This window comes from Narcine bancroftii, chromosome 5 (genome assembly GCF_036971445.1).
Source record: "Narcine bancroftii isolate sNarBan1 chromosome 5, sNarBan1.hap1, whole genome shotgun sequence".
Taxonomy (NCBI): Eukaryota; Metazoa; Chordata; class Chondrichthyes; order Torpediniformes; family Narcinidae; genus Narcine; species Narcine bancroftii.
In genome coordinates, this window is record NC_091473.1 from 204,973,976 (window position 1) to 204,987,511 (window position 13,536).

The window sequence follows — 13,536 nt, forward strand, 5'->3', positions numbered from 1 at the left end:
CGGAAAGGTGCATCGCACTCACACATATGACAATGAACTCATTCTCAGACACCATAGAAATCTACAGTACATTCCCTCATGCCTGCCCACATCTCCCTTGATGTCTAAACCTCACCAATGGAGTGTCTCTTCACCCCCTCCTCCTCCTCCCCCCTACCAAGGAGGGAGTGGGGCAGAATTCCAGAGACTCATCTCCCTCTGGGAGAGGAGGGGTTAGGTCTGCAGTGGACCACCCCAAATCTGAGGCGGTGACCATTACCCCTTCCTCAGGCTCCTGTTAAATCTCCCCCCCCCCCCACCCCAACCTTGAACCCATGTCTTCTGGTTACTGACTCCTCAACTCTGGGCAAAAGTTTCTCTGCTTTCATCTGACCTATTCCCCTCATGATTTTGTGGACTTCCATGGGATCAGCCCCCTCACCCCTCACCCTCCTGTGCCCCAGCCTGCTCCACCACTCCTGTAGCCCAGCACCCCCACCCCCGACTTCTGGCATCGTCCTCATTGATCTTCTCTCCAGCTCGACAACATCTTTCCTGAAAACAGGAAATGTGTGGGGGGGGGGGGGGGCAGGGGGCTTTGGAGGAGGGGTGGTCCAGAAGAGATTACATAGAAAAGGGAAACCTACAGGCCCTTTGGCCCACAGTTGTGCTGACCCAATAACCCCCTCTGCCGAGGATCGCTCTCCATTTTCCTCAGTTTCATGTACCCATCGGATAGTTTCTTCAAAGATCCTGTTGTACAATCCTGTTGGTGGCAGCACATTCACTCTGTGAAGAACTTGCCTCTTCCATTCCCCTCCCCCCCCCTCGTGTCAGCTATTTCAGCCCTGAGGGGAACCCCCCCCCCCCCACTTCATCCCACAATCAATCATCATCTGGTTCACCTGTGTCAGGTCGCCCCTCACCCTCCGTTGCTCCAAGTTCACTTAACCTATCCTCTTCAATCCGGGCAACATCCTTGTGAATCTCCTCTGCACTTTTTCTATAGTGTCCTCATGATTCCTGTAGTGTGGTGACCAGAACAGGACATATAATGTTACCTCACGCCTCTTGACTTGACCGCACAGTGAATGGCCAGAGCCCAATTAGCCATCACTATCGACCTGCGCAGCAGCTGCTTTGCGTGTCCTGCGGTCATGGACCCCCCCCACCACGATCTCTCCATTCATCCACGCTGCTCGGAGTCATCGGACTAGAATGGCTGTGACGTCGGGTGGGTGGGAGATTGAGTGAAGTTCGGGGATCACTGTGGGCTCCTCCAGCTGGGAGTGGACCCCTCCTCACCTTGTTTTGGGGGGGTAGAAGGACAGGGAGAGGGGGCATAGTACGGGAGGGGCGGGGAGGTCCAGAGCCTACTTCCTGCGACCCCTCTGGATGACCTTCATGGTGTTCCGGCTACCGATCTGCATGTTCTCCATCCAGGATTCCAGCAGGAGTATCTTCACTGTCGGAAGAAGGAAAGGGACCTGATGATTCATCGGCAGGGGGAGATCGCCCCCACCCTCCCTGTTTTCCTCATCGTTCCGCCTTCAGAAATCCCCGGGACAGAGGGGGGGAGGGTGTGTGCAGTGGTGGTGTGAGGGGAGCATCAATGTGAGGGCCTTTTCTCTGCTCTGGTGCATTCTGGGAGCAGGGACCTGCAATTGCCCAGTGGTCAGCTAATCCCGGATTCTGTCTCCCCTCCCTACTCCCTACCCCTACCTAATGCTCTTCCCATCCCCAGTTTCTCGCCCTCCTGCCTTTCTCAATGCTTCCCCCAACACCATTTTCTCCCCCTCCCTCTTTCAACACCACCAGATTCTTTTTCTCCCCTGCCTCCCCGCAACCCATCCTCAAACAGGGACAGTGCCCCAGGGCATTAGGAGGTGGGTAGGGCCATTTCTCTGCCCACAGGCATTCTGGGAGCCAGGACCTGCCATTGCCAAGTGGTCAACTAAACCCATTTTCTCTCTCCCCCTATCTCCCTTCCACTCCCCCCTCCACCCAACTTCCCTCCACCCGTCCTGTCCCATCTCCAAAAACACAGTGTCGTAGGGCATTAAGAGGTGGTGGGTAGGGCTTGTTATCTGCCCATGTGTGTTCTGGGAGCCAGGACCCGTCATTGCCAAGAGGTTGATCAAACCTCGATTCTCTCCCCCTCTCCTTACCCACCCCCTTCCCACACCCCCAATTTCTTCCACTCCCTTCCCCTTCCCAAGAGCCACCTCCCATTCCAATTCTCCCCTCGCCTTCCCAAGGCCATCCCCCATCTCCAAACACAAGGACAGTGTCCCAGGGCATTTGGAGATCGAGGGAAGAGCCATTGCACGGTCCAGATACATCCCACGAGCCGGGACCTGACATTGTCAAGGGGTCATCCAATCCCAGTTTCCCTCGCGCTCCTTCCTCAAGCCAGCATTCTCCACATTCCCTGAATATGGATCAGGTTCCAGGGGACTGGAGAGGCAGGGAGAGATGTGCCTGCATTTGGAGTGGACAGAGAGACCTGGGGAGCACGAGGGATCACTGATACATAGATCTCTGACAGTAGAGATGTGGATAGAGTGGGGTAAGGGGTCACTGAGGGAGGGAGTAACATCAGTGGGGGTACAGTCAGAGACACGGGATGTGGGGGAGGGGTCATTAAGGAGGGGGGTTAACGTCAGTGGGGGTACAGTCAGTGACACGGGGCACTGGGGGAGGGGTCACTGAGGGAGGGGGTTAATGTCAGAGGGGGTACAGTCAGTGACATGGGGTGCTGGTGGAGAGGGGTCACTGAGAGAGGGGGTAACATCAGTGGGGGTACAGTCAGTGACACAGGGCACTGGGGGAGAGGGGTCACTGAGAGAGGGGGTAACATCAAAGGGGGTTCAGTGGGGAAGAGGAGTAATTGAGGGATAGTGTGAGAGAGGGGGATTAATGTCAGAGGGGTATAACAACTACAGCCCTCCTCCAGAAGAATAATCCCAGCCCCTCCGATCTCTCCCTATTACTACAGACCTCTGTTCTGGATAATGTCCTATGTGAGTCTCTACTGCCCACTCTCTATCCCCACCAGGTCTCTCCCAAGAGAGTTCACCAGGAAAGTTTGCAGGTCCAGAGATGGCAGGGCAACTCACAAATGTGCTGGAGAAACTCAGCAGGTCATGACCGTCTCCAGGAAGGTTTCAAGCCTGAGCCCTTTGTCAAGGTGGGAGCCAACAGCAGGCAGGCATCTGAACAAAAAGGTAGGGGGGCAGGCGGGGAGGAGAGGAGGGAGGAAAGGGCGGAGGCAGTAGCACAGGCTAACTGGTAAAAGGAGGTCAATGGTAGCTACAGGCAGGAGGGGAAAAGAGAAAATAACGCTGAGGGGGTAGCTTTCTGAACAGAGAGCGAAGGGGGGTGGAGAGCAGCTGGAGGGAAGAAGACAAAGGGATAGGGGAGGTGTTGGACATGTACAGGGGCGAGCTTCTAATCCTTGGTGGATGCCAGGCAAGTGAGAATAGGCAGAGGATGGTGTAGGAGAGGCTCGGGCAGTGGAGGGGTGGGGGGTGCAACATTCCCTCTTCTTGTGTTCACATCTCGCTACCGCGACCCCCCTCCGAAGAGAACTCCAGCTCTCACTGCCATTGCCCTCATCCCACCTCACTCGGCGGACTCACCAGATGACCATCTGGACGGTTTAGGAAGGTTCCTCTGAAAGGTAAGAGAGGAGATTGATCAGGATGTTGCCTGGATTGGAGAACGTGTCTGATGGAGCTGGGACTTTTCTCTCTAGAGTGGTGACGGGTGGTGGTGACGCCAAGCTGATGGTGGGAGAGGGGAAGCCACGTTTTCCTTCTGATCCGAGCATCACCAGCAGTTCTGTGTTTTCACTGCAATCACAGTCCCTGCAGACTTCTGCGTTTCAATGAAGAATACACAAGACCACCTCGCCCCTCCCGCCTAACGTGGAGGGTTGTAGCTGAGGTGGGGATGGGTGGAGTAACAGGTCCATCATTCCCAGTCAGCGGGGACTCAGGGACGTGAGCCAGCAAAGAAGGGGGTTCAACATGCCTGCTTTCACCGGTTAGGGGCACTGGGACCAGGAGCTGGGCCGCCCTGTCGCGACGGGACAAGAGGTGCGTGAGGCCCACGCTGAATGTAGCTCCAATGTCCCAGCTGTAGTATGTCACTGCGCTGGGGAGGGGGCGGGAAAGATTCACCGCGGACCACAAGGGGCTGGTGTGATGGGGCTGGGACGTTTTTTTCCCTGGAGTGTCGGAGGCTGAGGGACAGGGGAGGGTCCTGAGAGGTGAATTAATCAGGAGGAGTGTGGATAAGGTCACAGTCATTCCCCCCCAACCTCCCCTCTCCAGGGTTGGGGAGCCTACTAAACACAGAGGGCACAGGTTTCAGGTGAGAGGGACAGGAGATCAAAAGGGGGTCTGAAGGGAGGCACCTTCTTCATACGGAGGGTGGTGGGTGTATGAGATGAGCTGCCGGGGGAAGGGGAAATAGCCTTTTGCTATCCCTATCTCCCTCTCTTTACCCCATCACTCTTACCTCACTCTCCCCATCTCTCTCCCCCACTCCCCCCTCTCTCTCCATCTCCTCTTTTTTTAACATTTTTTATTTTTCACACTATAAACCACATTGATCAAGATACATACATTTTTCTTTTCAAATATATACAGTGTCGTTTTCTCCCCCCCTCCCTCTTCCCATCCCACCCTCCCTACCTCCTCTCCCATTCATTTAAAGTTCAGAATCTAAGATACATTAAACCAGTCAAACAATGTTGTCACTCAATAAAAATAAACAAGAAATTCCACTGAGTCAATTCTTTTCATTTCCTCCTCCTTCTCTGTCATTTTAGGTGGTAGATGTCCACGGTAGGTTTTCTCTATTGTGTTTCATGTATGGCTCCCATATTTGTTCAAATATTGTAATATTATTTCTTAAATTATGTTACTTTTTTCTAATGGAATACATTTATTCATTTCTACCCCTATCTCTATCAATGGTATACCATTGTTGTATTCTCAAGTTATCTTCTAATTTCCAGGCTGACATAATACATTTTTTTGCTACAGCTAGGGCTATCCTAACAAATCTTTTTTGTGCACCATCCAAATCAAGTCCAAATTCTTTGTTTTTTATGTTACTTAGGAGGAAGATCTCTGGGTTTTTTGGTATATTGCTTTTTGTGATTTTATTTAATGTCTGGTTTAGATCTTCCCAAAATTTTTTCACTTTCTCACATGTCCAGATTGCATGAAATGTTGTTCCCATTTCCTTTTTACAGCGAAAACATCTGTCAGATACTGCTGGGTCCCATTTATTTAACTTTTGCGGTGTAATGTATAGCCTGTGTATCCAGTTATATTGTATCATCCGTAACCTCGTGTTTATTGTATTTCTCATCGTTCCGGAGCATAGCTTTTCCCATGTTTCATTCTTTATCTTTATGCTTAGATCTTGTTCCCATTTTTGTTTAGTTTTACCATTTGTTTCCTCATTCTCCTTTTCTTGCAGTTTAATATACATATTTGTTATAAATTTTTTGATTATCATTGTGTCTGTAATCACATATTCAAAATTACTTCCCTCTGGTAACCTCAGACTGCTTCCCAAGGTTATTTATTGTAAAAGGGATTAGCTGATTTTGCGTCAGTATTATCTTCATCTCCTTCTCTACCCCATCCCTCTTACCCCACTTTCTCCCCTCCCCCTCTCTCCCCATCTCCATCCCTCTTACCCCACTCTCCCCCTCTCCCTCCCCATCTCTCACCCCACTCCCCCCTCCCCCACTCTCCCCATATCCCTCTCAACCCCATCCCTCTTACCTCACTCCACCTCCCTCACCATCTCTCTCCACCTCTTCCCATTCTCCCCATCTCCCTCTTACCCCACACTCCCCCATTCTCACCCTTCACTCTCCCCCACTCTCCCTATCTCCCTCTCTACCCAATCCCTCTCCCTCCACTCTCCCCCTCTCCATCCCAATCTCTCCCACTTCCTCCCAATCTCTCCCACTCCCTCCTGCCCCCACTCTCCCCCTCTCTTTCCCTCCATTCTCTCCGTCTCTCCCCCACTCCCCCTTTCTCCCCAATATCTCCATCTCCCTCTCCACCCCATCCTTCAACCCACTCTCTCCTCTCCCTCCCCATCACTCCCCCCACTCTATCCTCTCCCCCCACTCTCCCAATCTCCCTCTTACTCCACTCTTCCCCTCTGTCTCTCCCCCTTTCTCTCCCCATCTCCCTCTCAACACCATCCTTCACTTTCCTCACTCTTTCCTCTCCACTTTCCCCTCTCTCCATTCAATCCTCTCCCTTCCCCTTCCCTCCCTGCCCCTCTATCCCCATGCCCTCTCCCTCCCACTCTCTCCCTCTGCCCTAACTTCCTCTCCTCCCTCACCCTCTCCCTCCCACTATCTCCTCTCTCCACTCTCTGCCCCCTTTCTATCCCACCCCCACTCTCCCCGCCTACTCCCTTCCCCTTGCTCTCTCCCCTCTCTGTGAGAGCTTGCCCAATGGTGATGGGATCGGGAGGGTCCACTCTGCGGTAACCCACTCCAGCCTCCAATTAAGTGAGGCTGCAGTCGACGAGCATGTTTATTCTTTGACAGGTGAGGGACAAGGTTGTTGAACATCTCAGAGTTGGAGTCAATGAGGACCAGGCCATATCAGGTATTGGGGAGTATGGGAAGGGGTGGGGATAAATTGGAAGGGTGGACAGTAGGAGTGAATGGGAAGGGGGGGGACCATTGGGAATGTGTACAGTGGAAGGACAAATTAGGAAGCAGTCTGAGGTTACCAGAGGGAAGTAACTTTGAATATGTGATTACAGATACAATGATAATCAAAAGATTTATAACAAATATGTATATTAAACTGCAAGAAAAGGAGCATGAGGAAACAAATGGTAAAACTAAACAAAAATGGGAACAAGATTTAAATATAAAGATAAAAAAGGAAACATGGGAGAAGTTATGATCTGGAACGATGAGAAATACAATAAATACGAGGTTACGTATGATACAATATAACTGGATACACAGGCTATACATTACACCTCAAAAGTTAAATAAATGGGACCCAACAGTATCTGACAGATGTTTTCGATGTAACAAAGAAATGGGAACAACAATTCATGCAATCTGGACATGTGAGAAAGTAGAAAAATTTTGGGAAGATCTCAACCAAATATTAAATAAAATTACAGAAAACAATATACCAAAAAATCCAGAGATCTTCCTCCTAAGTAACATAAAAAACAAAGAATTTGGAATTGATTTCGATGGTGCACAAAAAAGATTTGTTAAATAGCTCTAGCCGTAGCAAAAAAATGTATTATGTCAACCTGGAAATTGGAAGATAATTTGAAAATACAACAATGGTATATAGAAATGAATAAATGTATTCCATTAGAAAAAATAACATATAGTTTAAGAAAAAATATTGAAATATTTGAACAAATATGGGAGCCTTACATGAAACACAATAGAGAAAACCTACCGGGGTCATTCACTACCTAAATTAACGAAAGGAGAAGGAAATGAAAAGAATTGACTCAGTGGAATTTCTTGTTTATTTTTATTGAATGGCAACATTGTTTGACTGGTTTAATGTATCCTAGATTTTGTACTTTAAATGGATGGGGTGGGGGGAGGTAGGGAGGGTGGGATGGGAGGAGGGAGGGGGGGGGGGAGAAAATGGCACTGTATATATTTGAAAAGGAAAAAGTATGTATCATGGTCAATGTGGTTTATGGTGTGAAAAATAAAAAAATTTAAAAAAAAGAGAATGTGTACAGTGGGAGTGAATGGAAAGGGGTGGGGCCATTGGGAATGTGGACAGTGGGAGTGAATGGGAAAGGGTGCGGCCATTGGGAATGTGGACAGTGGGAGTGAATGGGAAAGGGTGGAGGATATTTTGCGAATGTGGATAGTGAGAGTGAATGGGAAGGGGTGGGGATCAATTGGGAATGTGGAGAATGGGAATGAATGGGAAGGGTGGGGATCCATTGGGAATGTGGAGAGTAGGAGTGACTGGGAAATACATTTGGATTGGGAGATGGAGGGAAAGATTTGGAAAGATATGATAGGCGCAGGGAGATGGGACAAGAGCAGAGCCCCGATTTGTGTGTGTCTTGGGGAAGATTCAGTCCCGACTGCTGACCTTTGACATTGATCAGGGTGCATTGTGGTTACCTGTGTGGTGTAGCTCAGATTCCCTTCACCTGACTCCTGTCTCATCCATGACAGAGGCGGACTTTGCTTCTCTTCTGCAAGGGAAGTGGCTGGGCAAGGTGGAAAGAAGCTTCAGTTCCCCATCCACCCCTACTATTCCCAATCCCATCCCTTCCCATTCAAACACACTGTCCACATTTCCAATGGTCCCCCACCCCTTTTCATTCACTCCCAATGTCCACATTCCCAATGATCCCCACCCCTTCCCATTCACTCCCACTGCCTACATTCCCAATTGATCCCCACTCTTCCCATTCACTCTCACTATCCACATTCCCAAAATATCCCCCACCCTTTCCCATTCACTCCCTCTGTCCACATTCCCAATGGCCCCACCCCTTCCCATTCACTTCCACTGTCCACATTCCCAATGGATCCGACCCCTTCCCATTCAAACACACTGTCCACATTTCCAATGGTCCCCACCCCTTTCCATTCACTCCCAATGTCCACATTCCCAATGATCCCCACCCTTCCCATTCACTCTCACTATCCACATTCCCAAAATATCCCCCACCCTTTCACATTCACTCCCTCTGTCCACATTCCCAATGGCCCCACCCCTTCCCATTCACTTCCACTGTCCACATTCCCAATGGATCCGACCCCTTCCCATTCACTCCCACTGTCCACATTCCCAATGGTCCCCACCCCTTCCCATTCACTCCTACTGTCCACCCTTCAATTTATCCCCACCCCTTCCCATACTCTCCGATACCTGATATGGCCTGGTCCTCATTGACTCCAACTCTGAGATGTTCAACAACCTTGTCCCTCACCTGTCAAAGAATAAACACGCTCATCGACTGCAGCCTCACTTAATTGGAGGCTGGAGTGGGTTACCGCAGAGTGGACCCTCCCGATCCCATCACCATTGGGGCAAGCTCTCACAGAGAGGGGAGAGAGCAAGGGGAAGGGAGTAGGCGGGGGAGAGTGGGGGGTGGGATAGAAAGGGGGCAGAGGAGTGGAGAGAGGAGATAGTGGGAGGGAGAGGGTGAGGGAGGAGAGGAAGTTAGGGCAGAGGGAGGAGAGGGGGGAGGGAGAGAGGGGGATGGGGAGAGAGGGGCAAGGAGGGAAGGTGGAGAGGATTGAATGGAGAGAGGGGAAAGTGGAGAGGAAAGAGTGAGGAAAGTGAAGGATGGGATTGAGAGGGAGATGGGGAGTGAAAGGGGGAGAGACAAAGGGGGAGAGTGGAGTAAGAGGGAGATTGGGAGAGTGGGGGGAGAGGGTAGAGTGGGGGGGAGAGATGGGGAGGGAGAGGAGAGAGTGGGGTAAGAGGGATGGGGTGGAGAGGGAGATGGAGATATTGGGGAGAAAGGGGGGAGTGGGGGAGAGACGGGGAGAGTGGAGGGAGAGTGGGGGCAGGGGAGAGTGGGAGAGAGATTGGGAGTGAGAGGGGGAATTTGGAGTAAGAGGGATTGGGTAGAGAGGGAGATAGGGAGAGTGGGGGAGAGTGAAGGGAGAGAATGGGGGGAGTGTGGGGTAAGAGGGCGATGGGGAGAATGGGGGGAGAGGTGGAGAGAGATGGTGAGGGAGGTGGAGTGGTGGAAGAGGGATGGGGTTGAGAGGGATATGGGGAGAGTGGGGGAGGGGGGAGTGGGGTGAGAGATGGGGAGAGGGGGAGAGTGGGGTAAGAGGGATGGAGATGGGGAGAGACGGGGAGGGGAAAAAAGTGGGGTAGAGGGATGGGGTAGAGAAGGAGATGGAGAGAGAGGGGGGAGAGTGGGGGGAGAGAGATGGGGAGAGTGAGGTAAGAGTGATGGGATAAAGAGAGGGAGATAGGGATAGCAAAAGGCTATTTCCCCTTCCCCCGGCAGCTCATCTCATACACCCATCACCCTCCGTATGAAGAAGGTGCCTCCCTTCAGACCCCCTTTTGATCTCCTGTCCCTCTCACCTGAAACCTGTGCCCTCTGTGTTTAGTAGGCCCCCCCAACCCTGGAGAGGGGTGGTTGGGGGGGAATGACTGTGACCTTATCCACACTCCTACTGATTAATACACCTCTCAGGACCCTCCCCTGTCCCTCAGCCTCTGATGCTCCAGGGAGAAATGTCCCAGCCCCATCACACAGCCCCTTGCGGTCCGCAGTGAATCTTTCCCGCCCCTCCCCAGCGCAGTGGACATACTACAGCTGGGACATTGGGAGCTACACCAGGCACGGACCCCCTCTCCTCCCTAACCCCCACCATGCCACCCTTGCCACAAGGACTTCTGGGTACCGAGGAGGATCCGTCCCCGGGGAGCAACCGAGCGTGAGGAAAGGTTGTTCATGCTGGCCCCCTTTGCTCCTCCTCCCTCCTCCTTGCTCCCTCCCGCACCCCTTTCCCCTTACCTCAGCAAGGGGAGGCATCCAAGCTGCCATCATGGGGCCCTCTGAGGGAACAGGCCCAGGGAGACCTGAGGGCCCCAGCTTTCCTTCCTTGAGGAGCTTCCCTGTGGACAGAGACCAACATCAGGCACCTGGAGGCTCTTCTGCCCCTCTTAGGGCTGCTAACCTGGCTGAGGAAATGGGCATTCGGTCTCTCAAAGCTACTACCCTGGACAGGAGGTGGCCCCTCAGTCCCTCTCCATGCTACCTGAAGGACAGGAGACCATTCAGTTTCTAGGACTGCTATCCACAGGTTAGCTGGTGGATCCTTGGCCCCTCATATCTGCTATCCAATGGATGGGAGTAGGCCATTCTGTCCCTCTAGACCAGCTATCCATGGGTATATATAGTGTGCGTTAGGCCTCTCTTGGGCTTGTTACCCCATGGAGACCATTCAGCCCAAAAGAAACAGGAGGAGGCTGTCTTGCAGCTTCTACCCTCAGGACAAGCCATTTGGCCCTTGCAGGCACTGCTCCCAGCAGGGCAGGAGGCTGTTTGGCCCATTGAGGTCCTACCATTCACATGGACAGGAGAAGGTCATCAGACTACTCACTGGTGGACTGGTGAATCCCAGCGGAGGGTCCCAGTGTCCTGGTGAAGACAGGCTGCTCAAAAACGTCGTCTCGCGGCTGACGGTTCTGCAGCAAGAGGGGGAGGCAGGTCAACTGGTGTTTCAACTTCCCTCCCTCTCCCCTCCACCTCCTATCCACATCCCTCCCTCTCCCCTTCCTTCCCTCTCCCCTCCCCTTTCCCCTTCACTATGCCTCCCCCCTCCCCCTCCCCTATTCCCCTCCACCCTCCCAACCTCAAACGTCCACATCTCCTCTCCCCTCCACCTCCCTCCCTCTCTCCCTTCCCTCCCTCTACCTCCATCCCTCTACCTCCCTCCCTCTCCCCTCCCACCTCTCTCCTCTCCCCTCCACCTCTCTCCTCTCCCTTCCACCCCCTCCTTCTCCCATCCCCTTTCCACCCTCTCCATCCCACATCCCTCCCTCTCCCATCCACATCCCTCCCTCTCCCTTCCACTCCCTCCCTCTCCCACCCTCTCCCCTTCCCTCTCCCCTCCATCTCCCTCCCTCTCCCATCTACCTCCCTTCCTCCCTCTCCCATCCACCTCCCTCCCTCTCCCCTCCACATCCCTCCATCTCCTTTTCCCTCCATCTCCATCCCTCTCCCCTCTTCCTCCCTCCCTCACTTTCCCGTCCAGCTCTCTCCTTCTCCCCTCCACCACCCCTCCAGCTCCTTTCGCTCTCCCCTCATCCTTTCACCTACTCATACCCCCTCTCCCTCCTTTACCCTTCCTTAAGCCTCTCCCCTCCCCCTTTCCCCTTTCACTATGCCTCACCCTTCCCCCTCCCCTATTCCCCCTCACCCCCACCTTTCCTCCCCCTTTCCCCCTCATCCCTTCCTCCTGTCCCCTCTCTCTTTCCTCCCACCCACAACGACTCACCCCCCTCTCTTCCTCCCTCCCATTCCCACTCTCTCCCCACTCCCACCCCCAGTGCCAGTGATGGGGAAGGACACGAGGGGCCACCATCCAGACCCTGAGAAACAGGACCTGAGCAGAAAGACATGGCGAAATGGGTAGTAGAGTTTGTGACACTACCCACTGTCCCAACTCAGTGGCCAACAGCATCCCGTTCCTGCCCCAACTGGCCAGTGATCCTCTACCCCCACCCCAACCCCCACCACTGCAACACTCACGAGATTGGACAGCACGTGGTGCACAGCGTCTAGTACTTTCCCTCGATGAGCTCTGAGAACCGCACCCGTGGACATCACCACCTCTGTTGGGGCCACAGAGAACAATGGGAAGGTCTCAGCAAATGTGACGTTTAACGCTCCCCCCCCACCCCCACCACCACCCCTTGTCTCCATCCTGCAGTTCCAGTTCCATCTGCGGGTATGCGATGGGACGGTGCAGAGAGAACTTCACTCTGTGTCTGTCCCTTGGAGTGTGTGACGGGATGGTGCGGAGGGAGCTTCACTCTGTGTCTGTTCCCGGAAGTGTGTGAGGGGATGGTGCGGAGGGAGTTTAACTCTGTGTCTGTCCCCGGAAGTGTGTGAGGGGACGGTGCAGAGGGAACTTCACTCTGTGTCTGACCCCGGGAACGTGTGAGGGGACGGTGCGGAGGGAACTTCACCGTGTCTGTCCCCGGAGTGTGTGAGGGGACGGTGCGGAGGGAACTTCACCGTGTCTGTCCCCGGAGTGTGTGAGGGGACGGTGCGGAGGGAACTTCACCGTGTCTGTCCCCGGAGTGTGTGAAGGGACAGTGCGGAGGGAGCTTCACTCTGTGTCTGTCCCCGGGAGTGTGTGACGGGATGGTGCAGAGGGAGCTTCACTCTGTGTCTGTCCCCAGGGAGTGTGTGAGGGGACTGTGCGGAGGAAACTTCACTCTGTGTCTGTCCCCGAGCGAGTGTGTGAGGGGACAGTGCGGAGGGAGCTTCACCGTGTCTGTCCCTGGAGTGTGTGACGGGTCGGTGCAGAGGGAGCTTCACTCTGTGTCTGTACCCAGAGAGTGTGACGGGACGGTGCGGATAGAACTTCACTCTGTGTCTGTCCCTGGGAACATGTGAAGGGACGGTGTGGTGGGAGTTTCAGTCTCTGTCCCCAGGAGTGTGTGAGGAGACCCTGTGTAGATAGCCTCACTCTATGTCTGTCCCACCTTTGAACGCCGGTCGTTGCCCGGGCTCGTTGTGCCAGCAACGTGCCATCAGCTCCTCCAGAATATCAATCTTGTCCGCGCCTCCTGCCGGGGTAACTCCCGGACATCTGGCCTCTGGTTCTTTGGGATCAGCACCTTGATTAGTGTCCTGTTCACTGCATTCAGAGCTGGGGAGGGAAGAAAGATTGAACACTCCAGCGTAGTACAGGCCCTTCAGCCTACTATGTCTTTCTGACCTCCTCCACAATCGTCTAACCCTTCCCTTTTCTTTCACACCCATAACCCCATATCTCAGCCCCTCAATTCA

At 53.2% G+C, this 13,536-nt stretch overlaps 1 protein-coding gene across 3 annotated transcripts; it reads right to left on the reverse strand.

Moving 5' to 3' along the window:
• Positions 1-862: 862 nt before the first annotated feature.
• Positions 863-13,520, reverse strand: LOC138762893 (uncharacterized). Of its 3 annotated transcripts, none has more exons than XM_069936410.1 (8): positions 13,230-13,520; positions 12,268-12,350; positions 11,117-11,201; positions 10,528-10,628; positions 8,913-8,973; positions 8,156-8,229; positions 3,621-3,654; positions 863-1,444 (listed from the first exon to the last, which is right to left on the reverse strand). In XM_069936410.1, exons 1-8 carry the CDS (start codon positions 13,507-13,509, stop codon positions 1,353-1,355), a joined length of 810 nt encoding a protein of 269 aa, XP_069792511.1. In that variant the 5' UTR covers positions 13,510-13,520; the 3' UTR covers positions 863-1,352. The 3 variants fall into 3 exon arrangements, with proteins under 3 accessions (XP_069792511.1, XP_069792510.1, XP_069792513.1); XM_069936409.1 differs by having other exon boundaries at positions 8,156-8,244; XM_069936412.1 differs by lacking the exon at positions 3,621-3,654 and having other exon boundaries at positions 1,358-1,444; positions 8,156-8,244.
• Between the last annotated feature and the right edge of the window lie 16 nt (positions 13,521-13,536).

Excerpts from the sequence above, each read along its gene's own strand:
- LOC138762893 (XM_069936409.1), bottom strand. The coding sequence starts at position 13,509 with ATGGGTGTGAAAGAAAAGGGAAGGGTTAGACGATTGTGGAGGAGGTCA. Across the intron at positions 12,351-13,229 it reads GCAACGACCGGCGTTCAAAG|AGGTGGTGATGTCCACGGGT; the intron begins GTGGGACAGACA and ends TGGCCCCAACAG. Across the intron at positions 3,655-8,155 it reads ATCTGAGCTACACCACACAG|AGGAACCTTCCTAAACCGTC; the intron begins GTAACCACAATG and ends CTTACCTTTCAG.